Source organism: Leucopleurus acutus, assembly GCF_964270905.1.
Source record: "Leucopleurus acutus genome assembly, chromosome: 7".
Taxonomy (NCBI): Eukaryota; Metazoa; Chordata; class Mammalia; order Artiodactyla; family Delphinidae; genus Leucopleurus; species Leucopleurus acutus.
This window is the reverse complement of record NC_139150.1, coordinates 82,946,715-82,974,359: the sequence shown is the minus strand read 5'-3', so window position 1 is coordinate 82,974,359 and position 27,645 is coordinate 82,946,715. Positions and strand designations below refer to the sequence as shown.

The window sequence follows — 27,645 nt, the reverse complement described above, 5'->3', positions numbered from 1 at the left end:
CTGCCTTCCTCCCAACCTCACACGCCATCGATGGCACCCTCCTGGCCTGGCTGATGCTGGCTCGGGGTCTCTCTGTCCCATCCTTGCTCCAAGTGGAAAGCAGAGTGTCTGCCACCACATCCCGCCTTTCCACACCATGCTGTGCGAGAGGCAATCAGGACTGTCACTAGGTTCAGTCAGCCATCATCTTCCATGCTCACCCATTTTTCTTTTATCAGGGACTTTTTGTTTATTTGTTTTTATTTCTGTTTTAATTTCTTTCAACACGCTTCATTCTCTATCTCCAAATAGCGGGTGAATTCCTAAGCAAAGGGACCATTTCACAGAAATCTCGGTTCTGAGCTGAATGAGGAATACACATGCAAGGACGAAAGAGCTGCCATTTTAATTCTTCTGGCTTCATACGGTGATGCAACCAGCTTCACAGGGATCCCAAGCTGCTTGCTTCCTGGTAAGTCCAGAAACTCCCAGTGTGAAAAAAGGGGATCTCATCAAAACAACTAGGAAAAAAAGTAGCTGAAACTTCTTATCATAAAGATTTGTGGGAGCTAAACTTCTTGAGCAATTACTATAAGATGACAGCAGAAATACTGAAGGGTTATAAATCCAAATGTGACCTGATGTCCTTAGCTTGGAATGTACATTTAGACCAGAAGGGAAATTACATATATATATGCTATTTGTCTATTTTTCTTTAGTTTTAAAGAGGGTTAAGAGGGAAAGAAAGCAATTCTAAGAAAAGCCATTATCTGTGGGCTACGGCTACAAATCTCATAAATACTCACAAAGATTCTATCACACAAAGCCAAGTAAGATCACACTCTAATTGGTCAAAGTGGTTTATGGCCCATCAGGGCCATTTATATCCACTATCAACCCAGGCCAAGTCTCTTTCATTTCCACTTTCATTTATTACTCCTTGATAGCTGGTCCTTGAGTAAATACTTAAAAAGAAAAAAAAAATCAGACTTTTCTAAAAGCCGTATTTACATTGAAGATCTGATAAAAAGGAATAAATGAACAAGAAAATGGAAAAAAAAAGGAGAGAAGAGAACATCTTTATAAAATGTGGCTTAATTTTTGTTTTAAATAAATACATATTTCCTTTTAAGGGAATATTTGAGAGACTCCAAAATATTCTTATGCCAGAAAACCATTCTTTCCTATCACTAGCTAAGTTAAAACTAACAAAAGTGATCGATAAAAATGAGGCCACAGAGATAAGAGGAGTGAAGCTCTACCAAATATTGGTACCATACAGAAATGTTCAAAAGAAAATACATCAAAATCCTATCTAAAATAGAAGCTACTGGCTTTACACTGACAGAACAGTGCTCATATCAAAGCACACAGACCACTTCTAAAACTTTTAAACACTAGACCTTCACCCTGGAATCAAGTTCACCTCCAACTGTTTCAAAAGTCAGTTGTTGGCCAAATTCACATAAAGTCTGAAGTTTAGTTAAGAGTAACATACCAATGTCAGTTTCTTAGTTTTGACAAATGTAAGTAATGCAAGATGTTAGCATCAGGGAAACAAGGTGAGGCGTATGTGGGAACTCTGGATACCATCTTTGCAACTTTTCTGTATATTTAAAATTATTCACAAATCAAAAGTTTATTTAAAAACAGACAAAAAGCACTTGTCCCAAAAGCAGTCTCTGAATTTAACTATAAAGCTGTTATCCCTCCAAACATGCAGGAAAAGGAACATAGCAATCTAGCTATTTACTACAGCAAATGTAGCCAAGCAACTAAACTCTCAATTAAGGGGAAGATTTAATGAAACAGACAACAACTGCCAAGGTGTCTGGGTAAGTCATCCAAACATAGCTTCTTTTATGTGCTCCTGAAACGCTGTTTGTAAATCAAACTTATATAATTCAAATCACATTTTGAGCACACTAAGGAAGCCTGTGCATTTAAAAAGCTGTTGAGGGGCTTTTTGGAAGATGGCAGAAGAGTAAGACGTGGAGATCACCTTCCTCCCCACAGATACATCAGAAATACATCTACACGTGGAACAGCTCCTACAGAACACCTACTGAACGCTGGCAGAAGACCTCAGACCTCCCAAAAGGCAAGAAACTCCCCCACCTACCTGGGTAGGGCAAAAGAAAAAAGAATAAACAGAGACAAAAGAATCGGGACAGGACCTGCACCAGTGGGAGGGAGCTGTGAAGGAGGACAGGTTTCCACACACTAGGAGCCCCTTCGCGGGTGGAGACTGCGGGTGGCGGAGGGGGAAAGCTTCGGAGCTGCGGAGAAGAGCACAGGAACAGGGGTGCAGAGGGCAAAGCGCAGAGATTCCCTCACAGAGAATCAGGGCCGACCGGCACTCACCAGCCCGAGAGGCTTCTCTGCTCCCCCGCCGGGGCAGGCGGGGCTGGGAGCTGAAGCTCAGGCTTCGGTCGGAGCGCAGGGAGAGGACTGGCAGCGTGAACACAGCTTGAAGGGGTTAGTGCACCACGGCTAGCCAGGAGGGAGTCCGGGGAAAAGTCTGGACCTGCCGAAGAGGCAGGAGACTTTTTCTTCCCTCTTGGTTTCCTGGTGCGCGAGGAGAGGGGATTAAGAGCGCTGCTTAAAGGAGCTCCAGAGACGGGAGCGAGCCGCAGCTAAAAGCGCGGACCCCAGAGACGGGCATGAGACGCTAAGGCTGCTGCTGCCGACACCAAGAAGCCTGTGTGCGAGCACAGGTCACTATCCAAACCTCCCTTCCGGGGAGGCTGTGCAGCCCACCACTGCCAGGATCCCGTGATCCAGGGACAACTTCCCCGGGAGAACGCACGGCGTGCCTCAGTCTGGTGCGACGTCGCGCCGGTGCAACGTCATGCCAGCCTCTGCGCCACAGGCTCCACCCGCATTCCGAGCCCCTCCCTCCCCCTGGCCTGAGTGAGCCAGAGCCCCCGAATCAGCGGCTCCTTTAACCCCGTCCTGTCTGAGCGAAGAACAGATGCCCTCCGGCGACCTACACTTAGAGGCGGGGCCATATCCAAAGCTGAGCCCCGGGAACTGTGCGAACAAAGAAGAGAAAGGAAAATCTCTCCCAGCAGCCTCAGGAGCAGCGGATTTAATCTCCACAATCAACTTGATGTACCCTGCATCTGTGGAATACCTGAATAGACAACGAATCATCCCAAATTGAGGAGATGGACTTTGAGAGCAAGATTTATGATGTTTTCCCCCTTTCCTCTTTTTGTGAGTGTGTATGTGTATGCTCCTGTGTGAAATTTTGTCTGTACAGCTTTGCTTTCACCATTTGTCCTCGGGTTATATCCGTCCGTTTTTCTGTTGTTGTTTTTTTCTTTTACTTAAAAATTTTTTTTTTCTTAAAAATTATTTTTTATTTTAATAAATTTATTTTATCTTACTTTATTTTATTTTATCCCCTTTCTTTCTTCCTTTCTACTTTTTCTCCCTTTTATTCTGAGCCGTGTGGATGAAAGGCTCTTGGTGCTCCAGCCAGGAGTCAGTGCTGTGCCTCTGAGCTGGGAGAGCTAACTTCAGGACACTGGTCCACAACAGACCTCCCAGCTCCATGCAATATCAAATGGCGAAAATCTCCCAGATATCTCCATATCTACACCAACACGCAGCTTGACTCAACGACCAGCAAGCTACACTGCTAGACACCCTACGCCAAACAACTAGCAAGACAGGAACACAACCCCATCCATTAGCAGAGAGGCTGCCTAAAATGATAAGTCCACAGGCACCCCAAAACACACCACCACACATGGACCTAACCACCAGAAAGACAAGATCCAGCCTCATCCACCAGAACACAGACATTAGTCCCCTCCACCAGGAAGCCTACACAACCCACTGAACCAACCTTAGCCACTGGGCACAGACACCAAAAACAACGGAAACTACGATCCTGCAGCCTGCGAAAAGGAGACCCCAAACACAGTAAGTTAAGCAAAATGAGAAGACAGAAAAACACAAAGCAGATGAAGGAGCAAGGTAAAAACCCACCAAACCTAACAAATGAAGAGGAAATAGGCAGTTTACCTGAAAAAGAATTCAGAATAATGATAGTAAAGATGATCCAAAATCTTGGAAATAGAATAGACAAAAGGCAAGAAACATTTAACAAGGACCTAGAAGAATGAAAGATGAAACAAGCAACGATGAACAACACAATAAATGAAATTAAAAATACTCTAGACTGGTTCAATAGCAGAATAACTGAGGCAGAAGAACTGATAAGTGACCTGGAAGACAAAATAGTGGAAATAACTACTGCAGAGCAGAATAAAGAAAAAAGAATGAAAACAACTGAGGACAGTCTCAGAGACCTCTGGGACAACATTAAACGCACCAACATTCGAATTATAGGGGTTCCAAAAGAAGAAGAGAAAAAAAAAAGGGACTGAGAAGATATTTGAAGAGATTATAGTTGAAAACTTCCCTAATATGGGAAAGGAAATAGTTAATCAAGTCCAGGAAGCACAGAGAGTCCCATACAGGAGAAATCCAAGGAGAAATACTCCAAGACACATATTAATCAAACTGTCAAAAGTTAAATACAAAGAAAACATATTAAAAGCAGCAAGGGAAAACAACAAATAACACACAAGGGAATCCCCATAAGGTTAACAGCTGATCTTTCAGCAGAAACTCTGCAAGCCAGAAGGGACTGGCAGGACATATTTAAAGTGATGAAGGAGAAAAACGTACAACCAAGATGACTCTACCCAGCAAGGATCTCATTCAGATTTGATGGAGAAATTAAAACCTTTACAGACAAGCAAAAGCTGAGAGAGTTCAGCATCACCAAACCAGCTTTACAACAAATGCTAATGGATCTTCTCTAGGCAAGAAACACAAAAGAAGGAAAAGACCTACAATAACCCAAAACAATTAAGAAAACGGGAATAGGAACATACATATCGATAATTACCTTAAATGTAAATGGATTAAATGCTCCCACCAAAAGACACAGACTGGCTGAATGGATACAAAAACAAGACCCATATATATGCTGTCTACAACAGACCACTTCACACCCAGAGACACACAGAGACTGAAAGTGAGGGAATGGAAAAAGATATTCCATGCAAATGGAAATCAAAAAAAAGCTGGAGTAGCAATTCTCATATCAGACAAAATAGACTTTGAAATAAAGACTATTACAAGAGACAAAGAAGGATACTACATAATGATCAAGGGATCAATCCAAGAAGAAGATATAACAATTGTAAATATTTATTCACCCAACAATACATAAGGCAAATACTAACAGCCATAAAAGGGGAAATCGACAGTAACACATTCATAGTAGGAGACTTTAACACCCACTTTCACCAATGGACAGATAATCTAAAATGAAAATAAATAAAGAAACACAAGCTTTAAAAGATACATTAAACAAGATGGACTTAATTGATATTTATTGGACATTCCATCCAAAACCAACAGAATACACATTTTTCTCAAGTGCTCATGGAACATTCTCCAGGATAGATCATATCTTGGGTCACAAGTCAAGCCTTGGTAAATTTAAGAAAATTGAAATTGTATCAAGTATCTTTTCCAACCACAACGCTATGAGACTAGATATCAATTACAGGAAAAGTTCTGTAAAAAATGCAAACACATGGAGGCTAAACAATACACTACTTAATAACGAAGTGATCACTGAAGAAATCCAAGAGGAAATTAAAAAATACCTAGAAACAAATGACAATGGAGACACGATGAGCCAAAATCTATGGGATGCAGCAAAAGCAGTTCTAAGAGGGAAGTTTATAGTAATACAATCCTACCTTAAGAAACAGGAAACATCTCAAATAAACAACCTAAACTTGCACTTAGAGCAATTAGAGAAAGAAGAACAAAAAAATCCCAAAGTTAGCAGAAGGAAAGAAATCATAAAGATCAGATCAGAAATAAATGAAAAAGAAATGAAGGAAATGATAGCAAAGATCAATAAAACTAAAAGCTGGTTCTTTGAGAAGATAAACAAAATTGATAAACCATTAGCCAGACTTATCAGGAAAAAAAGGGAGAAGACTCAAATCAATAGATTAGAAATGAAAAAGGATAAGTAACAACTGACACTGTAGAAATACAAAAGATCATGAGAGGGCTTCCCTGGTGGCGCATTGGTTGAGAGTCCGCCTGCCGATGGAGGGGACACGGGTTCGTGCCCTGGTCCGGGAAGATCCCAAGTGCCATGGAGCAGCTGGGCCCATAAACCATGGCCGCTGAGCCTGCACGTCCAGAGCCTGTGCGCCACAACGGGAGAGGCCACAACAGTGAGAAGCCCGCGTACCAAAAAAAAAAAAAATCATGAGCGATTACTACAAGCAACTCCATGCCAATAAAATGGACAACCTGGAAGAAATGGACAAATTCTTAGAAATGCACAACCTGCCAAGACTGAATCAGGAAGAAACAGAAAATATGAACAGACCAATCACAAGCACTGAAATTGAAACTGTGATTAAAAATCTTCCAACAAACAAAAGCCCAGGACCAGATGGCTTCACAGGCGAATTCTATCAAACATTTAGAGAAGAGTTAACACCTATCCTTCTCAAACTCTTCCAAAATATAGCAGAGGGAGAAATACTTCCAAACTCATTCTACGAGGCCACAATCACCCTGATACCAAAACAAGACAAGGATGTCACAAAGAAGTAAAACTACAGGCCAATATCACTGATGAACATAGATGCAAAAAATCCTCAACAAAATACTAGCAAACAGAATCCAACAGCACATTAAGAGGATCATATACCATGATCAAGTGGGTTTTTTTCCAGGAATGCAAGTGTTCTTCAATATACGCAAATCAATCAATGTGATAAACCATATTAACAAATTGAAGGAGAAAAACCACATGGTCATGTCAATAGATGCAGAGAAAGCTTTCGACAAAATTCAACACCCATTTATGATAAAAACCCTCCAGAATGTAGGCATAGAGGGAACTTTCCTCAACATAAAAAGGCCATATATGACAAACCCACAGCCAACATCGTCCTCAATGGTGCAAAACGGAAAGCATTTCCACTTAGATCAGGAACAATACCAGGTTGCCCACTCTCACCACTCTTATTCAACATAGTTTTGGAAGTTTTAGCCACAGCAATCAGAGAAGAAAAGGAAATAAAAGGAATACAAATCGGAAAAGAAGTAAAGCTGTCACTGTTTGCAGATGACATGATACTATACATAGAGAATCCTAAAGATGCTACCAGAAAACTACTAGAGCTAATCAATGAATTTGGTAAAGTAGCAGGATACAAAATTAATGCACAGAAATCTCTGGCATTCGTATACACTAATGATGAAACATCTGAAAGTGAAATCAAGAAAACACTCCCAATTTACCTTGCAACAAAAAGAATAAAATATCTAGGAATAAACCTACCTAAGGAGACAAAAGACCTGTATGCAGAAAATTATAAGACACTGATGAAAGAAATTAAAGGTGATACAAATAGATGGAGAGATATACCATGTTCTTGGATTGGAAGAATCAACATTGTGAAAATGACTCTACTACCCGAAGCAATCTACAGATTCAATGCAAACCCTATCAAACTACCGCTGGCATTTTTCACAGAACTAGAACAAAATATTTCACAATTTGTATGGAACCGCAAAAGACCCCGAATAGCCAAAGCAATCTTGAGAACGAAAAACGGAGCTGGAGGAATCAGGCTCCCTGACTTCAGACTATACTACAAAGCTACAGTAATCAAGACAGTATTGTACTGGCACAAAAACAGAAAGATTGATCAATGGAACAGGATAGAAAGCCCAGAGATAAACCCACACACATATGGTCACCTTATCTTTGATAAACGAGGCAGGAATGTACAGTGGAGAAAGGACAGCCTCTTCAATAAGTGGTGCTGGGAAAACTGGACAGGTACATGTAAAAGTATGAGATTAGAATACTCCCTAATACCATACAGAAAAATAAGCTCAAAATGGATTAAAGACCTAAATGTAAGGCCAGAAACTATCAAACTTTTAGAGGAAAACATAGGCAGAACACTCTATGACATAAATCACAGCAAGATCCTTTTTGACCCACCTTCTAGAGAAATGGACATAAAAACAAAAATAAACAAATGGGACCTAATGAAACTTCAAAGCTTTTGCACAGCAAAGGAAACCATAAACAAGACCAAAAGACAACCCTCAGAATGGGAGAAAATATTTGCAAATGAAGCAACTGACAAAGGATTAATCTGCAAAATTTACAAGCAGCTCATGCAGCTCAATAACATAAAAACAAACAACCCAATCCAAAAATGGGCAGAAGACCTATATAGACATTTCTCCAAAGAAGATATACAGAGTGCCAACAAACACATGAAAGAATTCTCAACATCATTAATCATTAGAGAAATGAAAATCAAAACTACAATGAGATATCATCTCACACCAGTCAGAATGGCCATCATCAAAAAATCTAGAAACAATAAATGCTGGAGAGGGTGTGGAGAAAAGGGAACACTCTTGCACTGCTGGTGGGAATGTGAATTGGTACAGCCACTATGGAGAACAGTATGGAGGTTCCTTAAAAAACTACAAATAGAACTACCATATGACCCAGCAATCCCACTACTGGGCATATACCCTGAGAAAACCATAATTCAGGAAGCGTCATGTACCAAAATGTTCATCACACCTTTATTTACAATAGCCAGGAGATGGAAACAACCTAAGTGTCCATCATTGGATGAATGGATAAAGAAGAATGTGGCACATATATACAATGGAATATTACTCAGCCATAAAAACAAATGAAATTGAGTTATTTCTAGTGAGGTGGAAGGACCTAGAGTCTGTCATACAGAGTGAAGTAAGTCAGAAAGAGAAAGACAAATATCGTATGCTAACACATATATGGAATCTAAGGACAAAAAATGTCGTGAAGAACCTAGGGGTAAGACAGGAATAAAGACACAGACCTACTAGAGAATGGACTTGAGGATATGGGGAGGGGGAAGGGTAAGCTGCGACAAAGTGAGAGAGTGGCATGGACTTATATACACTACCAAATATAAAATAGATAGCTAGTGGGAAGCAGCCGCATAGCACAGGGAGATCAACTCGGTGCTTTGTGACCACCTAGAGGGGTGGGATAGGGAGGGTGGGAGGGAGGGAGACACAAGAGGGAAGAGATATGGGAACATATGTATATGTATAACTGATTCACTTTGTTATGAAGCAGAAACTAACACACCATTGTAAAGCAATTATACTCCAATAGAGATGTAAAAAAATAAATACAGAGTTTAAAATCAAAATAAATAAATAATTAATTAATTAAAATGCTGTTAAATAAATACCAGGGTAACAGGAAGATGTACTGTGTAATGAGAATTATTGCATTCTCGTTTGGTGAAGGTGGCTTGCAGCCATCACCTTTGTCCATGTGGCTGCCCTGCGAGCCACACTAGTACATGCTGCCGAAGCAGCCCCTACCCCATGGGCCTCCAAGTTTCTGTTTTCCCTTCCCCTCTGCAAGGCTGTTTTTGTGTGGCTTTGATTAACTCGGGACTATTATGGTGAGGAATTCTAATCATGTACAGGTCCCAGTATCCAAACACAGGGCTCAGTCTCTAGAATAGTACCAGGTATTTGGGCAACACAATCAATCAAGTAAGAATACTTCACTGAGCAAGAGTAACTGGAGCAGGTAAATGCATGACATCATCCCTGCTTTTACTGAGGCTCCCACTGAAATTCTTCTGCTGACCATGTACCGGACTCCTGATGCCAGCCATCCTTTTCCCAACCCAAACCATTGGGCAGATTGGAACTTTTACTACTCCTAGAAAAACAATTCAGGATCCCATCAAAGGATGCCACAACTCAGTCAGCCCAGGTAAGCAAAACATTCCACAACACTAGTTTCTCATCCATGGATGAGAGAGCAGGATTCTGAGTCCCAAATGGATAAGGGACTAGAAAATATATCTTAAATAGTTCATGAGCCAACCAAATACAGTTCACCCACTCACAGATTTGTTTGGGTTTTGCCATTGTGGATACAAAATCTCATGTAACACTCGAGAGAAAAATAATGTGTGTTTATCAGAATACTGTTCAAAGTTATTCATCCCCATCACCTCCATGGAAAGAGTATGAATCCTTGCCCCTGGACTTGGCTTTGGCATGATGTTGTCAGTAATTGAGTGATATACCCCATCTTCTCCCCAGATGCAAAAACATCAGGTACTCACCGTCATCGATTCCAGGCCAGCCCATGAAGTGAGCAGAAATCTGTTTCTCATCCTTCCCATACTCATTCTTGGCTACTAACTTGTAGTCCCCATTATTCATGTGAGTGGGATTATCCAGCTGGAGGCAGCCGTGGTACTCCGTGTGATTGGTAACATGGATTTTAGTACAGATGTATTTGGATTCATTCAAAATTGCCCCATTATAGAACCACTGAAGCGCTGGTTTGGGGTTGCCTTTCACAGTGAATGGAATGCACCAGTGGTGGTCTGAGGTTGGAGATTCGAGAAATGTGATAGTTGGAGCAACTAAATTGAAAAAGAGAGAGTTAATAGCATCAGAAAGCTCAGAATTCTCCCCATCTCCAGATCTCTGTGTCATCAATAGGGGATTTTTATTCAACCATTGTTTGGTTTAAGAAAACACATGACCCACAACTCTGGAATCCATCAATATTTTGTATCATCATCAAGGTTGATTTAACTTCTACAGAGAGCTTCAGAGAGACTCCTTTCCCTGCTCTGCTTAAAGCCCATGCATCGTAGTCATTTTCACATCTATTCAGTGTGAGAACCAACTCCAAACAGATCCCTGAGATTTCTGACAGTGGAAAGCATTCATTTGAAGTTGACTTTGGTTTCTAATATATATGCCTTTGATACTAGGGAGATTAATCACCAAAACATTGAGGACTACTATTTTTACAGGACTTCACTAAATAATACAAATAACGACAAAACTGGCAAATCTTGCCTGAAGCCCTGATCTTGCATAACTTTTCTAAAACAAGTAAAACTGGTCAATGCAATGAATGTTGCTATCGATGTTGATTGACTATTATAAAGTCTGATAAATTGATAATATTTTTCACCGATGGTCAATAGGAAACTCTCTTTAAAAGCACAACTTTTCATTACAGTACACCCATTTTTGCTGGAATTGGAGATATCAAAGTTTTGATCCTTTAAATGTCTGAGGTCCTATCTAAACCTGAACAAACAAACTAGAGATTATTTTAACCTGAAGTATAAAGCACTTTATTCTTAGGGGAAACAAACATTATCAAGTAGCATCTTTAAACAGAGTACTTATCCTGAGTGAAGCTATTTAAAATCCCTCATAATTGTTTATTTTTATGTGATCTGACTTTGATAATTATAAAATCAAGGACTGGAAGAGACCTTTGAGACCTAATAGCATCATTTTTCAGATGAAGAAACCCAAGTGCAATAAGGTTAAGTGACTTGGTCAAGGTTACTGAGTGAGGAAAATCTGGAACAGGAATCCCAATCTCCTAATACCTAATCCAGTAGCCCTTCCCCTCATGCACTGCTTCCTGGTTGTATACGTTCATCACACAAAGCGGGGGAAATCATAGCCTGCTAACAAATACACTCTGAGTGGGATCACTGCAAAGGATGTCTCAGTTGCTAATATTCTTTATCACTTATTCCTTCTACTTGTTATCTAAACTTTGATAGACAAGGCCAATTCTCAAGACCATGGAGACTACATAGATATTAACCTAAACTGAGAAAAATTTGAATTGGAGTGCCCTTACTTATAGGTCTGTGTCACAAACACAAGGACCATGATGGGGCAGGGACAATACTTACCGTCCTCCTACCAGCCCAGGTGCCCATGCCTAGGCCTCACTTTTTCCTGTCACCACGCTCAAATTAGCTTTATGTGAGGTGTCGACTTAAGGACATAAAGTTGGAAACTGGTTGCATGTGTTTGGGGATGACATTGACTTCAAGCTTCCATGTGGGTCAAAATGATGAGAAATTATGAGTCCAGGACCTTCTGGGCATCGGGGTAGTATTGACAGTGACAAAAGGTTGGTGATTTCAATCATTCACTCCAACAATCACATATGGAATGTGTGTTATAAGTGAATGTTAACCAGTGTATCAAACCTTGTGCCTACATGTGTGTAATGCATATTCATACTTACACACATGCACACTCGTGTTTTTCTCATCCAAATCCTAATCCAAACAGAGTACAACCTCGTTACTTTATACAATGGCAGCTCAGAATTTCCACTCATGTGCAGATTATGTATTTTTTACTGAATACATACACCGTTCACACTGAATGCAACAATCTGGAATGTTAAGTTATATGTTGTATTGCTTATGATACTGGAAAATAATGCACATATGCTTAAGAAACTTTAATATCGTATGTCTTCAGTAGAGAGAAATTTAAAACAGTTATAAAAGTTTTTTTGCAGGTGATAATAATTTTCAGTCATTTAAGTAGGACTCCTCCAATTCCCCACAGAAGCTTGATGTCAAATAAATGGGGTAGTATAATTAGGTGTTTGTGAACAGCCAGCTCAGTACTTTAGGTATCACAACTTTAAAGGTTCATATTGTTTTTACAGAGAAAAAAAAATTTAGAAACTGGTTTATCAGAATTTAAACTACAACTTATTAACAAAAAGAGGATAACCAGCTCAAAATACGTTCTATCAAGACAAGACAGGGGAAGGCACAAGAGGACACGCTTAAAATCGGAAAAGAAGCTTAAAGATAACGCGTGAACAAGAGAGATTAGAAGAAATAGGACAAGTGAAAGGGGCTGATAATATTTCTTAATTAAGGATACACAAAACACTGCATATACTTTTTTAATGCACTAAAGCAGCACCCAGAGTGCCCCAACCACAAATGTAGGTGTAGCCACAATCATCTGCTATTAAAAACACATGCCGATCTGATTACGTACAATGTACTGTGAGGTTGACAGAATCTTGATCTTCTCCTACAAGATTTTCTGCCACACAAGAGATTTGCTTTCCACTGTCATCAGATGAAATGTTAGTTATCCTTAAGGAGCCCTGTGTGTGGCTTGTTTCATTCTACAAATGAATTAACAGACAAACATAATCTTGGTTAGGACTGAACCCAAAGTAACAAGATTTGGGGTTTCTTCCCCTAACTGCAGAAAATCATCTATAACATTAGAAAAAAGTTTCTAGCCTAATCGGGCTTAGGCAAAGGAGTTAATCAGAAGCTATTCTATTTCTCTAGATTTCAACTATTTAATGTGTGAAAGTTGATTTAATCCTTGAATTCCTACCTACTTTCCTCCGAGGGAAAAGACCACAAGGAGAGTCATTCACCTTGCTCACAGTGACATAAAAAGCTTACTAGAGACCTACAGACTTTCCAATCTATGGGGTATAAATAACTAAAATGCAACCTGCATTAGTCTTTGTTAAATAAGAATAGATAGAATGTAAATGCACAGCAAAAACTCATTGTAAATCTCTCTATGTGGCCCTATAAAATATTAAGTGATTTTCACTAGGTTAATACAATCTCAAGTTCTGAGACACTCTCATCTCTATGAACGCACAGTCAAACACAAGCCTTACCATATGCTTGGAAACCAGATTACCAACATCCCAGTACAAATTCGGAACTGGATCGCCTGCAACACTACAAGTTAATGTGATAGACTTTCCCTCCTCCACAGTGAGGTTAGGTGCAGCCAAATTTGCTGACGGCAAACCTGTGTAGCAAGGAAAGTAAAGGAAGACATATACAGATAGTTAGGTGCATTATCAAAATAACAGCAACAAGCTGAAAACTCTTTCTGCTTTAAACTCAATAATCATTTACTTTCTGAGACTGATTTATGTTGATCTGAAAAGTTGCCAGATTGATGAGCTTTACAGATTTGATGTGAACTAAAAGATATGTGATGAGATGTGAAAATAAATTTTGCACATTTCTTAAAAATATCATTGCAGAGTAACCTTTTATTTTTAAAAACCCCACTAGTTTATAGAGCTATGTCTTCTAGCTCTTGTTCTGTTTTACTGTTATCAATCCAGTTGTTGCACATAAATAGTCATTTGATCTGTAGATCATCTTACTTTTCCCTCAGTTTCCTCTCTTCCATTTTTTATAGTCAAGGACAAAAGTGTGGGAGGCATCTACAATTTTTGCATAAATCCACTTTTTGCATTAAATAACTCATAAATCTAACTTACTACCAGAACTAGATTTTGAAAGAGACAAAATATGATTTTGAAATATAAGTTTAAAAATCAGACCTACATTTTGAAAGAGTCCAACTGTGGAAGTCAGTTTCAAAGCATTTTTCAAAGACATGAAACTTGAACCATAACAGCATTAGAATGTTTCAAAGCTATATAAATCATAGTTAAATATTATAGGTAAAATTGGTCACCCTATCTATGATATGATGAAAAAAGTTTTATGGATTGTTATTCCAATGAAAAGTTCTTTTTTGGAAAAACCTTGAGAAAGTATTTGTTATAGGATGAAATTCTGATGCTTATAAACATTTCTTAATATTTCAGGACAGCATCATTTTTATACTTTGATATTTCAAAAGCTGGCTCTTCTTTATTAATGCTATCACTTCATTAAACTATTACACCATTTGGAGGTTTATACTGTTTTTTTTGTTTGTTTGTTTGTTTGTTTTTGCGGTACGCAGGCCTCTCACTGCTGCGGCCTCTCCCGTTGCGGAGCACAGGCTCCAGACCCGCAGGCTCAGCGGTCATGGCTCACGGGCCCAGCCGCTCCGCGGCACATGGGATCCTCCTGGACCGGGGCACAAACCCGTGTCCCCTGCATCAGCAGGCGGACTCCCAACCACTGCACCACCAGGGAAGCCCTATACTGCTTTTAATCATAGTATTTTTAACATGAAGGTGGGTCTCAGAATACATCACGTCCTGCCAGTCAAGCAAGCCCCTCCCTTGGTATCAGAAACTCTGCTTAGGACTATATTCACCCCAACAGCTGTGTTCCATGGAACTATGACCCTCAGGAGGAACCCAGAGGTCAGAAAAGGCAATTGATCTTCAACGGCCATTAAACTGCAATTAATCTGCCCACCTAGTGGTATCTGACCCGTCATCTTCACCATACTATGCACAAATCCTTCTCTTACAATGCAGTCCTTACTGACAAAGCCATTATTATTTATTACTGAAACTACACTATAGCAAGACTTATACAGTATATGTCTCATGGTATTCCCACCATTAATAGAGGACTTCCCAATAAGATCTGGCTTTCAGTGGCTGGTGTGACTTCTTCAGCGCCCTTCCTTCCTGCCAGCATCCAATAGAGAGCAATGTTATATATTTCACGGGGTTTCAAACAGCCCCCTAATACTCTGAGTTGAACAGGGCAATGAAGTGTATACAAATGATCAAGAGGCACTGCAGTTAACCGGAATGAACACTGGGTCAGGAGTCAGGAACCCTAGACCCTAAATCTGGAACGTACTGTGTGACTTTGCGTGAGTCATTTCTCCTCTCTCAATGTGTTTTCTTCTCTGTAAAATTACACTGTTCAATTAGAAGATCTAGCTCTAAAATTTTCTAGCTCTAATATCTGATGACAACTTCCATGACAATTAAGCTTCCCAATGTAAGAAGCATGCCACGGCCAGATATAAGAAATGGGTTTATTTTTTTAAAAAATCTCCTTGAAGCCAGTGGTATGATCTAGGTGACTTTTTCAAAATATGCATTTTTTTAATCAAAATACATAGTCACATAGCTTAAAAAGTCTATAATTCTACAAAACTTGTTATATAAAACACTCAAACTACCTCTAAGTTCAAGAAAAAGAGAATGATGCCCACTCTCGCCACTTTTATTCAACATAGTATTGGAAGTCCTAGCCACAGCAATCAGTCAAGGAAAATAAATAAAATATACCCAAATTGAAAAAGAAGAAGTAGAACTGTCACTGTTTGAAGATGCATGATACTATATGTAGAAAATCCTAAAGATACCACCAAAAAACTACTAGAGCTCATCAATGAATCTGATAAAGTTGCAGGATACAAAATTACTATACAGAGATCTGTTGCATTTCTATACATTAACAATGAACTATTAGAAAAAGAAATTAAGAAAAAATTCCATTTACAATTGCATCAAAATAATAAAATACCTAAAAATAAATCTAACTAAGGAGGTAAAAAACCTGTACTTGGAAAACCGTAAGACACTGGTGAAAGAAATTGAAGGCACCAGCAACAGATGGAAAGATATATTGTGCTCATGAATTTGAAGAATTAATACTGCTAAAATGACCATACTACCCAAGGTAATCTACAGATTCAGTGCAATCCCTATCAAATTACAAATGTTTTTTTCACAGAACTAGAACATATAATTCTAAAATCTGTATGGAAATACAAAGGACTCCCAATAGCCAAAATAATCTTGAGAAAGAAGAACAAAGCTGGAGGTATCATGCCGCCTGATTTCAAACTATACTACAAAGTTACAGTAATCAAAAGAGTATGGTACTGGCACCAAAATAGAAACATAGATCAATGGAACTGAATAGAGAGCCCAGGAATGAAGCCACACTTATATGAGCAGTTAATCTACTACAAAGGAGGCAAGAATATATAATGCAGTAAAGACAGCCACTTCAAAAAATGGTATTCAGAGAACTGGACAGCTACATGCAAAAGAATCAAAGCTGGACTACTTTCTCATACCACAAACAAAAATAAGTTCAAAATGGATTAAATATTTAAATGTAAGACCTGAAACCATAAAAATTCCAGAAGGAAGCAAAGGCAGTATACTCTTTGACATTGGTCTTAGTAATGGTTTTTTGGATACGTCTCCTCAGAAAAGTGGGGAAAAAGCAAAAATAAACAAATATAACTGCAACCAACTTAAAAAACTTTTGCACAACAAAGGAAACTATCAACAAAATGAAAAGGCTGCCTACTGAACAGGATAAATATTTGCAAACTATATACCTGATAAGGAGTTAGTATGTAAAGTATACAAAGAACTCATTCAACTCCACATTAAAAAAAATCAATTAAAAAATGGGCAGAGGATCTAAATAAACATTTTTCCAAAGAAGACATACAGATAGCCAGCAGGCACATGAAAAGTGGCTCAACATCACTAATCATCAGGGTACAAACCAAAACACCCTGAGATATCACCTCACACCTTTCAAAATGGCTATTATCAAAAAGACAACAAATGACAAGTGCTGGCAAGGATGTGGAGAAAAGGGAACCCTCGTGCACTGGTGGTGGGAATGTAAATTGGTGCAGTCATTATGGAAAACAGTATGGAGATTCCTCAAAAAATTAAAAATAGAACTACATATTATCCAGCAACTCCACTCCTGGGTATTTATCCAAAGAAAACAAAAACACTAATCAGAAAAAACAGCTGCACTCCCATGTTCATTTCAGCCTTATTTACAATAGCCAAGATATGGAAGCAACCTAAGTTCCCATCAGTGGATGAATGGATAAAGAAGATGTGGGGTATATATTCAGTGGAATATTAGCCATAAAAAAGAATGAAATCTTGCCATTTGCAACAACATGGATGGACCTAGAGAGTATTATGCTAAATGAAATAAGCAGACAGAGAAAGACAAATACCATATTTCACTTATAGGTGGAATCTAAAAACCAAAACAAATTAACAAACATAACAAAACAGAAACAGAGTTACAGGTACAGAGATCAATCAGGTAGTTGCCAGAGGGGAGAGGGGTGGAGGGAGGAAAGAAATGAGTGAGGGAGATTAAGAGATACAAACTTCCAGTTGTGAAATACACACAGGTATGAAATGTACAGTGAGGAATACAGTCAATAACTATGTAATATCTTTGTACGGTGACATATCATAACTAGGCTTAGCATGGTGATCATTTTGAAATGTACAGAATACTGAATCACTATGTTGTGTACCTGAAACTGAGTGTTGTAAGTCAGTTGTACTTCAAAAACAAACAAGCAAACTCATAGAAAAAGAGATCAGATTTGTTGCTACCAGAGGTTGGGGGTGGGTGGAAGGAGAGGAAGTTAGATGAAGGTAGTCAAAAGGTTCAGACTTCCAGTTATAAGTAAATATTAGAGATATAATGTACAACACAGGGTAAACTTTTTTCCGTTTCTTTAATTTTGTATCAATATGAGATGATGGATATTCACTAAACCTATTGTGATAATTTCATGATGTATGTAGGTCAAATCATTATGCTATACACCTTAAACTTATACAGTACTGTATGTCAGTTTTATATCAATAAAACTGAGAAAATATAAAAACAACTACAAACCCAGGGGAAAAAAAGAAACAAAAATATTCAAACTACTATGTGAGAAATAGTACCCATGTGGCACTATTTCCTATTCCCAGAAGCACTCATTTCACCTCTTTTAACTTCTTTGGGTATTGATCTCTATATCACTAAATATCATGTTTATATTGCTACTTCTTGTTTTTTCTGTTTTAACATTATCTACTGACCTCTCACCCTGGAAGGTGAGAACTAGGCTCATGTTCACACAGAAAGCCAGCTCTCCCCACATGCCCATACCACACTCACACTATTCTGTCTTCATATCTTATCATCTGCTAAGAAGTTTTTTGTTTTTTTGGTTTTTTTTTTGTGGTACGCGGGCCTCTCACTGTTGTGGCCTCTCCTGTTGCGGAGCACAGGCTCCGGACGCGCAGGCTCAGCGGCCATGGCTCACGGACCCAGCCGCTCCGCAGCATGTGTGATCTTTCCGGACCGGGGCACGGACCCGTGTCCCCTGCATCGGCAGGCAGACTCTCAACCACTGAGCCACCAGGGAAGCCTGCTATGAAATTTTGTTGTCTAAATGTACAATAAAGTTTACTATAAATACATAAACTCTACAGACAGCTGAACCATTGTGTGTAATAGTTATATTTTATCAAATTTAAGACAGCTTTAATTATAGGACACAACACTGTGATATGTACCACTACGAAAGGGGGAAAAATGATGCCAATTCAACTACGCTGTAATGCTTTCTCTCACCACTTAGCTCTCCTATTATTTGGAGGCTGGACCTTCTGGGTGGCCTATCTTTTTCAATCTTTTCTCTCCTATTTTCCATCTTTTTGTCTATTTGCTCTATTTCTGTTATACTTTTAGTTTTTCCAAGGCTTTTTGTTGTTGTTCCTGAATGGTCTTCTATTTTTTTAACACCATGTGTTTGTTTCATGGATGCAATATCTCTGCTGATCTCTAATATCTATGAAATATTAATTATAATTTCTTGTGAATTTTTCTTCTGTCTATATCAACTTTGTTTCTGCAATGTTTTTTCTTTCTCTCTGTTTTGTGTTTTTCTTTCATATTATAAGCTTTTCTCAAACAGTTGGTGATCCTTGGCTGTTCTTTAATTTTTTTTTAATGTAGATTTTATTTTATTTATTTATTTATGTGGTTGCTCTGGGTCTTAGTTGCAGCAGGTGGGCTCCTTATTTGGGGGTCGCTGGATCCTTAGTTGTGGCATGGGAACTCTTAGTTGCGGCATGCCTGTGGGATCTAGTTTCCTGACCAGAGATCGAACCCAGGCTCCCTGCATTGGGAGCGCAGTGTTAACCACTCCGCCACCAGGGAAGTCCCTGTTCTTTCATCTTTAAGAATGGGGTAATAGAAGCATTGCACATTTATTAACTGTCAGCATCACTAGGGCAGTATTACTGGCCTCCGTAATGGGTACCACCTGGTGTCAGTATCATTAAATCCTTTTGGGGATGGGATTGATCAAATTATTCAGATAATTCTCTTCCAGTGTACTGTTTGGAAGAGGAAGAGGCTGGAAACACAGGTTTTCCTGGCTATCAGAACGCAGAACGCTCCTATGAAACTTTTTGACGAAATGACATAAAGTAAAGAAGTAATTACCTCAGGACACCTCCTTCTAACAGATGCACAGAATAAATCAAAATAAAGCACAGATTCTCACAGACACAGTCAAAGCTATGGCGGCGTGATGACGAGATGCTGAGTGTAGCTCCCAGGAAGGAGCTTAGTGGTGCCCCCTCCCTGCTTGGGATGTGCGCTGCCTCTAAAGAGCTCCATGTAAAACAAATGCTGAACGCTATTTTTGCTTTTCACCTTTTTTAGGAGAAGCAAAAATCCTCTTCCGATTGCGTTCAGAAAAGCGAAGTGGTGTAAAGAAAACTTCCAAACATTGGAGGATACCTGTGTCAAAACTCAGTTGTATATAAATCCATCATCCTCTCTATGGCTCTCACAGCCTCAGCTCTACCTGGAATTCCTCTGGGCCTTTGTTTTATCCTCTTTAGAGAACAAACTTCCAGTTTTTACACCTGAGATGTATGGAACAAAAATCTTTCAACCACTCCCCTGTGTTTGGTGTTACCTGTTCTCTTACTTCCTGAGCCTTGCAGTAGTTCTGCAATATACACCAAGCTTTCCTCTTGGCTTTCCCCATTGCCAACTTGGTAACCAGCATTCTCAGCCTTTAAGTCAGTCACTACTCAGCCATCTACTTTCCAATTGCAACTGCAGAAACACAAAGCTTTGTTGACTCCTCTCCCATTCTTTTGTATTTATAGATTTATCTGGCTGAATCTGGAGAAACCATGGAGCCAGGGCTTGCCATGGTGCTTGCTCTTGAGGTATGAGCTCCCCCACCAGCAGACTCCACCAATGGATCTTGGTGACACCCTTCCTGGCACCTCGAATATAAACCGATGGTGTAAACTTCCACCTTTTATAAATGTATCTAAAAGTGTGGAAATTCTAAGCAGAAAAGAAGTTAAAATAAAGAGAGTCTCAGCAGAGAATGCTATGCTATAATCTTAATCTCCCCTGTAAAATCTCATGTCGTTTATTTTTTCCTTCAAGCCTAAATTTACACGATTAATATCTCTAAAAATGTCTGCTTAATTATAGTACTAGCAATAACATTTATGGGGCATTCACTGAACCAGAAACTCCTGTCTAGTACTTTACATTTTTGTTTTATTTAATTTAATCCTTACAACCAAGCTTGAAGTTAAGTATTTATCTTCATTTAATTAATAAAGAATGTGAGTTTTGGAAAAGTCCAATACATCTTCCAAAGTTGCCCAACTACCTAGGAACTGAACTCAAAGATCAAGATGTTCACCACTACAATAGACTACCTTTCCCAGACTGTAATATCCATTTTAGCACAGACGATAAATACCAATACATATCCATAATCTAGGAATTTGGTTCATTAAAAAAATAATTACGTGTCTATCTGTGAGAGAAGAGTGAGTCTCCTTTACTTATAGAGAAATTGTATCACCCTGTCATAGCAGTTTCCAAAGGAATCTGTGCAAAATTGGCCAAGTCTAGATCTTTTAAATGTAAAGTCTTCCACAAATGAGTAAGCATCTGACTCACGTTAATTCTACAGCATTAATAGGCTGGCCAAAGATTCAATAATGGAAAAAACAATCTGTACTTGAAATACCACTTGAGGTTTAATTAGCACAATAAAAATGAATTGGGAAGCATGAATAGCCAAGGCAGGATAAACCATGTGCCAGGCACTACTTCCTGGCTTAATAAGATTTGAAATCAGCACAAGTACAGAGCAAAGCTCAGCAATGTCTCCAAGAGCTTCTATGGTAATGGGATCCTGACTTAAGTATCAGGGCTGTCCTCCTTTACACGCCGGGAAACCTCGCTGGAGATCAGAGAAGACCAGCTGCCCGGACAGACAGACACCTCTGAGGCATGGAAGAGCCCGGTAAAGGATGCAGCTGATCAGTGTATTGGTTAAGGCCCTAGACAGACAGATGTGGGTTAAAGCCAACCCCTACTCATTAGATGTTTACTCATGATGCTTGGTAAGCTTTCATTTCTTCAACTGGAAATAAGGATACTAATGACATCTACTTTCTAGAGCTTTTAGGATGCCTAATAAGATAATATGGAAAATATTTCAGATGAGGTCTAGTGCATATTAAGTCCTTAATAAACGTTAGCTATTAATGTTATTACCAATATCAATATGGATATTTAGCTTCAAATATATTTTACATCTGAATTTATACATGTGTATATCTGATATTCTGTCAAATTACTTCAAGTAAAAATAGCAAAGCCATAACACGATATCACAAAGAAATGGTATGTACTCAAACAACCTTGAGGACCATAAGATCAATGGAAGTTAAATGGTTCTTTTCGAGCAGGAATTCTTAGAGCTTTTAACATAGTAATGTGCACAGTGAACGTCCAGAGTTACAGAATTTTCTATATATTTTTTCTTTAACCTTGGGTTTTTCTTTTTCCTACACAGAGCATCTCAAGGAATTAGAGTTGCACAGAACATAGAGTGGGGAAAGTTTGGTGGACTAGATGATTGCTCAGGCTCCTGTCAGGTGTAAGAATAATAGTTGTACAAGCAAAAACCCAACGAATAGTCCGACACCCATTGTCTAAACCCTTGCTACTCAAAGTGTGATCTATGGAACAAGGGGGTTGTTAGAATGTGGACTCTCAGGCCCCAACCCAGACCTGCTGGAAAAGAATCAATATTTTTAACAAGATCTGCTGGTGATTCATATGCACATTAAAGTTTGGGAAGCCCTGGTCTAAAGACAGTCAGCCTTTTCACTGAATGATTGATGATTTTCTGCTGAGGTCTACTGGCTGGTATGTCCTTTCCAACCATACTTAGGTCAACAGCCACTGACACTGCTCCATCCACTGGTGCACACTTCTTGAAAGTTGACCATATTGACTAGGCCCTTTGATCACTAATTCAAAGTATGCACGTTCTCACTTCCTAATAATTGAGGAAAACTAACCTCTAAACTTTTTGAAATATTAACTTGGCTTTGAAATAAATGAGATGGGTCAAGTTTGGGTTTTATTTTTCAATATCCACCTGTACGCCTGAGTTGTGTTCTTTTTCACCTCATTTTAGTAAGCCTAAGCTCTGTTCATTTCTTATTGGATCATCACTCCATGGGTATAAAAATATTCAAGTAAATTATGATTTTTGTCAGCTCTCTGTCTTCTCTCCACTCACTTTCTCTCTTCTTGGGAAGAAACATCTTCCCATTTTTGTGTCCCCTAAACATACATATTTCACAACCAGGAATGAAGCCAGAATGAGCCTGACCTATTTAGAAGTGGCTGCTTTACACCTGGTTGCAAAAATGACAGAAAATTAGCAAAGTGACTTTCCCAGCTCAAATGGGAAACTGTGCTTCTAGGCTTGTGTGAGCCATGTCATGACAGTGACAGCAACCACAAAACTTCTAAACACAAAAATCTGAATAGCCGCTGACAGGTTAGAAAACCTGCTTTATTTGCCTTTCTAAAAAGACAAAGAAAAGCACTGGTCCACTGTGTGGCTTGCTGTGTTTTAGTGGGTAAAACCTGATCTCTAATAAAAGGAAGCAAAGCAGTAAACTAGACTTTGTATTTGCTTTTCAGAAAAAAAAAAAAAAAATCAATCCAGCTAAGATGCTAGGAAAACAATGTTTTTTACCAATCTAATTTATACATGGAGTATTAATACAGCATTTCATTTTAATCTTCTGTGAATGCTAACAAAATAGAATTACTATCCTATTTTCCTAGTTTAAAACAAAAGAAGGAGTATGTACAAATATGCTAAACAGACATGCATACTACAAATTATAGTGGAAACCAAAAGTAAATCTTAAAAATAAATCATTAAAATCAGTTTACCTCAAGGAAACAGGCCTCTCCTCCTGGGCACCTGTGAACCGACCTTTCCCAACACAAATAATATTTTGTCAATGTGTTGTAAGGAGGCTCTACACTAAAAGTTTGAAGGTTGGAAAAATGGAAAATTGAAATTCCCATTATAAATAAAGAAACCAAAGGCAAAGCTGATTTCAATCCAAGGGACCATTAAGAGTGTTTTATATAGTAACTACACTCAACCCTCAACTGAATTACCATCTTCTCTTCACTGTGGGGCTAGCATGTTCTACGGTAGCTAGTTACCAGTAAAATGGGTTGAGGGATTGTTTTGATTTGACCCAAAAGAATACTGCCTTTTAAATATATTTGTTGTCTGCTTAGAACAGAGCATATCATCCACTATTAACACTTCCTGAAGAAACTCTCTTCCAGAGATTTAAATCATAATTATAGTACAAAAAAATTCAAGTATAAAGTACACTGTTCTTTAATAATGCCATCCAGCCAGGGGAAAAGATTGAAAGGTTTGTACTGCAAACCTAACTACTGAAGATCAACCAAATGTACAGGAATTGAGTACAAGAATTTAGAATATACAATGTTATAAATAATGTCATTGAAAAACACTAAAAGAAGTAGCAGGAACACTTTTATCTGGAGTGATAAATCAGCACAATCTGGAAAAATAACTATTCTTCACTAACACTTGTGTAATTCAGTTTCTGTCTTCAGAACCACTGCTCATAGCACCCCTTTTTTTCTGATTAATGTGGAAATTTTACATGAATATGTTTTGTTGCCTGGTAATTAACAAAGTTTTTCTAAGGTTAAAAAGGACCTGGTGGAGAAACAGACCACAACATGTTTCACAGCATGAATAAATTTACAGTAATTCACAGCAGGAGGGGCTGTTAGAAAAATATTGTGAGACATTTTGACTGTGCTGTTAATGGGATCAGGAATGGCACAGTTAAACTTCCCAGCCCTGCCTACCACGCTCGCTCAATCGCTAACGGCAGAGGAAAAAGAAGAAAGGAGATTCTTTCAAAATGCAATGATGACAGACATTTCAAAGGGAACTACGAAGTGCTAAAATACGGAATAATTTGGCTAGAATAATATAAATGTTTCAGTTATTTTTACTTAACTGAAACATCTGTACCATTATATCAAAAATCTGTTTCAATCTGATCATTAATATAATGTGGATCATGCATTTATTAATTGATCAATTCAGCAAACATTAATCAAATGACTGTTATGTTCAGGGGATACATCAGGCACCATGGAGGAGACATTTTTGCTTATAAAATGTAGAGAATTTGTTCATCATATAATGCTTACATGATGAAATACTAAAAGAGGAATTTTTTAAAGAAAGCCCACCTCATAAAGGAATGAAATCCCAATAGCTCTTTTTTATGGAAATTAAAATATTACCAGTTGCACACCAAATACAATGGCCGTAGTTACTGGCAAATTGTTGGGTTTACAGTGATGAAATACACAAGACCATACTCTTATGAGTTACTTTTTGAGTTAGCTACCAAGCTTCATAAAGAAAAAAAAAAAAAAGTGGAAGTACAATGAACTCCGTGAATCTGTGACTTAAACACAACAGGTATATTTTAAAAGTTTGCTGAGAGTGAGACCTAAAAGAAAAGCCAACTGACCATGAATCCATGTTTTAAACAAGACATCTAACTTGAAGACTTGGGGATATTATCCAACTTCTCCAACACGGAATTTCAGAGACAGAATTTAAATTGAACAATGTAGCATAATTTACTGCTCAATCTGCCTAACTTCTCTTAAAGAACCAAAGTTGGGAAACCATCAAGAGGAAAATTAATACATGACTAAGACCCAAACTGAAGGCTCCCCCTCTCATCTCAAATCTCTAGAAATTAGGTTCATCTTTTTAAAAATCCAGAACCACGTTGGAAAATCAGAAGGTATAACTGTTGGTGGATAAGAACAATGAGAAACTCCTGAACAAGAGAAAGTGGGGAAATTAAATGAAAGAAAAACAGCACAGTTCCCAACAGACATATGAGTATGTGCCACACAAAACAGGGAAGCCGCTGGGCTGACCTGAGACTAGGGGTGGACGGCAGGGCAGAGTGGGGCCTCCCCTCCACTAACCCACCGGGTCACTGGTTAAGAAAACAAGTAGAAGCACAGAGGAATAAACTTTCCACCTCCTACCTTTGCCCTCCCACCTCAGGCACAGCATCCAACAACTGCTGCAGCTGCCCCCAAGTAGAAGCAATGAGTGCGGGAAGTTTACAGGAGAAAGTCAGTCATGCTAGGTACCCTAGAGATATGGTGAACCCCAGTATGGAAAAGCGTATTTCAGTCACTAAAAAAAAAAAAGTCACTAGAGATTTCAGAAATTAAAAATCAATTGAAAAAAAAAAAATCAATTGGCAGAAGGGAAAATTCAGTAGCGGGAGAAATAGCTGAAGGGCAAAGTAGTGAGTAAACAATTCTCCCATTATGCAGCACAAAAGGACAAGCAGATGGAAAGTATTACAGGAAGGGTGAGAGGTATGGAGAGAGGAGCCTGAAGTGTAAATAACCATCTAAATAAATTAGAAAATTCTTCCAGAACTGAAGATGTGAACACTCATATTGAAAAGTTTCACTGCATGTCAAACAAAATAAAATTTTAAGCATGCACACATGCCTAGTTACAGTGTAGTAAAATTTAAGAATAACATGGATAAGAAGAAAATCCTAAAAGCTTCTAGAGAAAAAGAAAAGCATAGGTTACCTATCAAGAAATAAGCATCAGACTGGCCTCGGGCTTCTCATCAGCAACAATGAACACACAGAGAACATGGTATAATATCTGCAAAATTCTAAGAGGAAGTTATCTGGAGTCTAGAATTTTACACTCAGCCAATTCCAATGAGAAGAAAAAATACAGGCTGCTTTTGCACTGGGCAAGAACGTGAATTTTATTTTTTTAATTTCTCTGAAAGAAATATTAGAAGATATACTCCAGCAAAAAGAAAAACCACTCCAAGAGGAAGTAGTGGAATACAAAAATCAACGATATAAAAAGAAACAGTAAATCCTCAAAAACATCAAGTAACAGTCTAAAAATAAAATCTCATTACTTGAATTAGCTCTATGTGTGTTAAATAAATTTAATTAATTAATTTTAAAAAGTAAATAAATAAAAAATAAAATCTCAGATGATAACAATCAGAGAAGGGAGGAGAAAGTAAAGGGAAGTAAAAGTATCTTTTCTAATCTTGTTGGGGGTTCTTTCTAGATACTTAAAGAAAATATGTTTAAATATGTGTGGTAAATATTTTGGCACTGGGCTTCCCTGGTGGCACAGTGGTTGAGAATCTGCCTGCTAATGCAGGGGACACGGGTTCGAGCCCTGGTCTGGGAGGATCCCACATGCTGCGGAGCAACTAGTCCCGTGAGCCACAACTACTGAGCCTGTGCGTCTGGAGCCTGTGCTCTGCAACGAGAGGCCGCGATAGTGAGAGGTCCGTGCACTGCGATGAAGAGTGGCCCCTGCTTGCCACAACTAGAGATAGCCCTCGCACAGAAACGAAGACCCAACACAGCAAAAATAAAAATAAAATTAATAAAATCCTACCCCCAACATCTTCTTAAAAAAAAAAAATTTTGGCACTGTATATTTACAAACAGAGAAACATAATTCATAACTTTCGAACAATTAAGAAAAAATAAAACAAAGAACACTGTCAGTGGAAGAAAAGGAAGGAAAAGGAATAACCTTGTAGAAAAATAGACAAAAGGTATAAATAGGCCATTCGAGGAAGAATAATCACAATGTCTAATAAACATAGAAGATACTCAATAGCAACCAGGAAAGTACAAACTAAAAAGCAATGACATACCGTGTTTTAGACATACAAAAAAATAAGAAGTTTGCTAA

General features: G+C 38.6%; 1 protein-coding gene across 7 annotated transcripts in view; it reads right to left on the bottom strand.

Moving 5' to 3' along the window:
- NTRK2 (neurotrophic receptor tyrosine kinase 2) overlaps positions 1 to 27,645 on the bottom strand; it is a gene marked incomplete at both ends in the record, with an annotated part of 376,408 nt that overhangs the window by 309,344 nt on the left and 39,419 nt on the right. For 6 of the 7 annotated variants that reach the window (XM_082842860.1, XM_082842861.1, XM_082842862.1 and 3 more), the window contains 3 exons: positions 10,218 to 10,523; positions 12,952 to 13,084; positions 13,604 to 13,740. In XM_082842860.1, coding sequence (XP_082698986.1) covers positions 10,218 to 10,523; positions 12,952 to 13,084; positions 13,604 to 13,740 — 576 coding nt within the window. The remainder of the gene's footprint in view (positions 1 to 10,217; positions 10,524 to 12,951; positions 13,085 to 13,603; positions 13,741 to 27,645) is intronic. The other variant, XM_082842866.1, reaches the window with a different exon arrangement.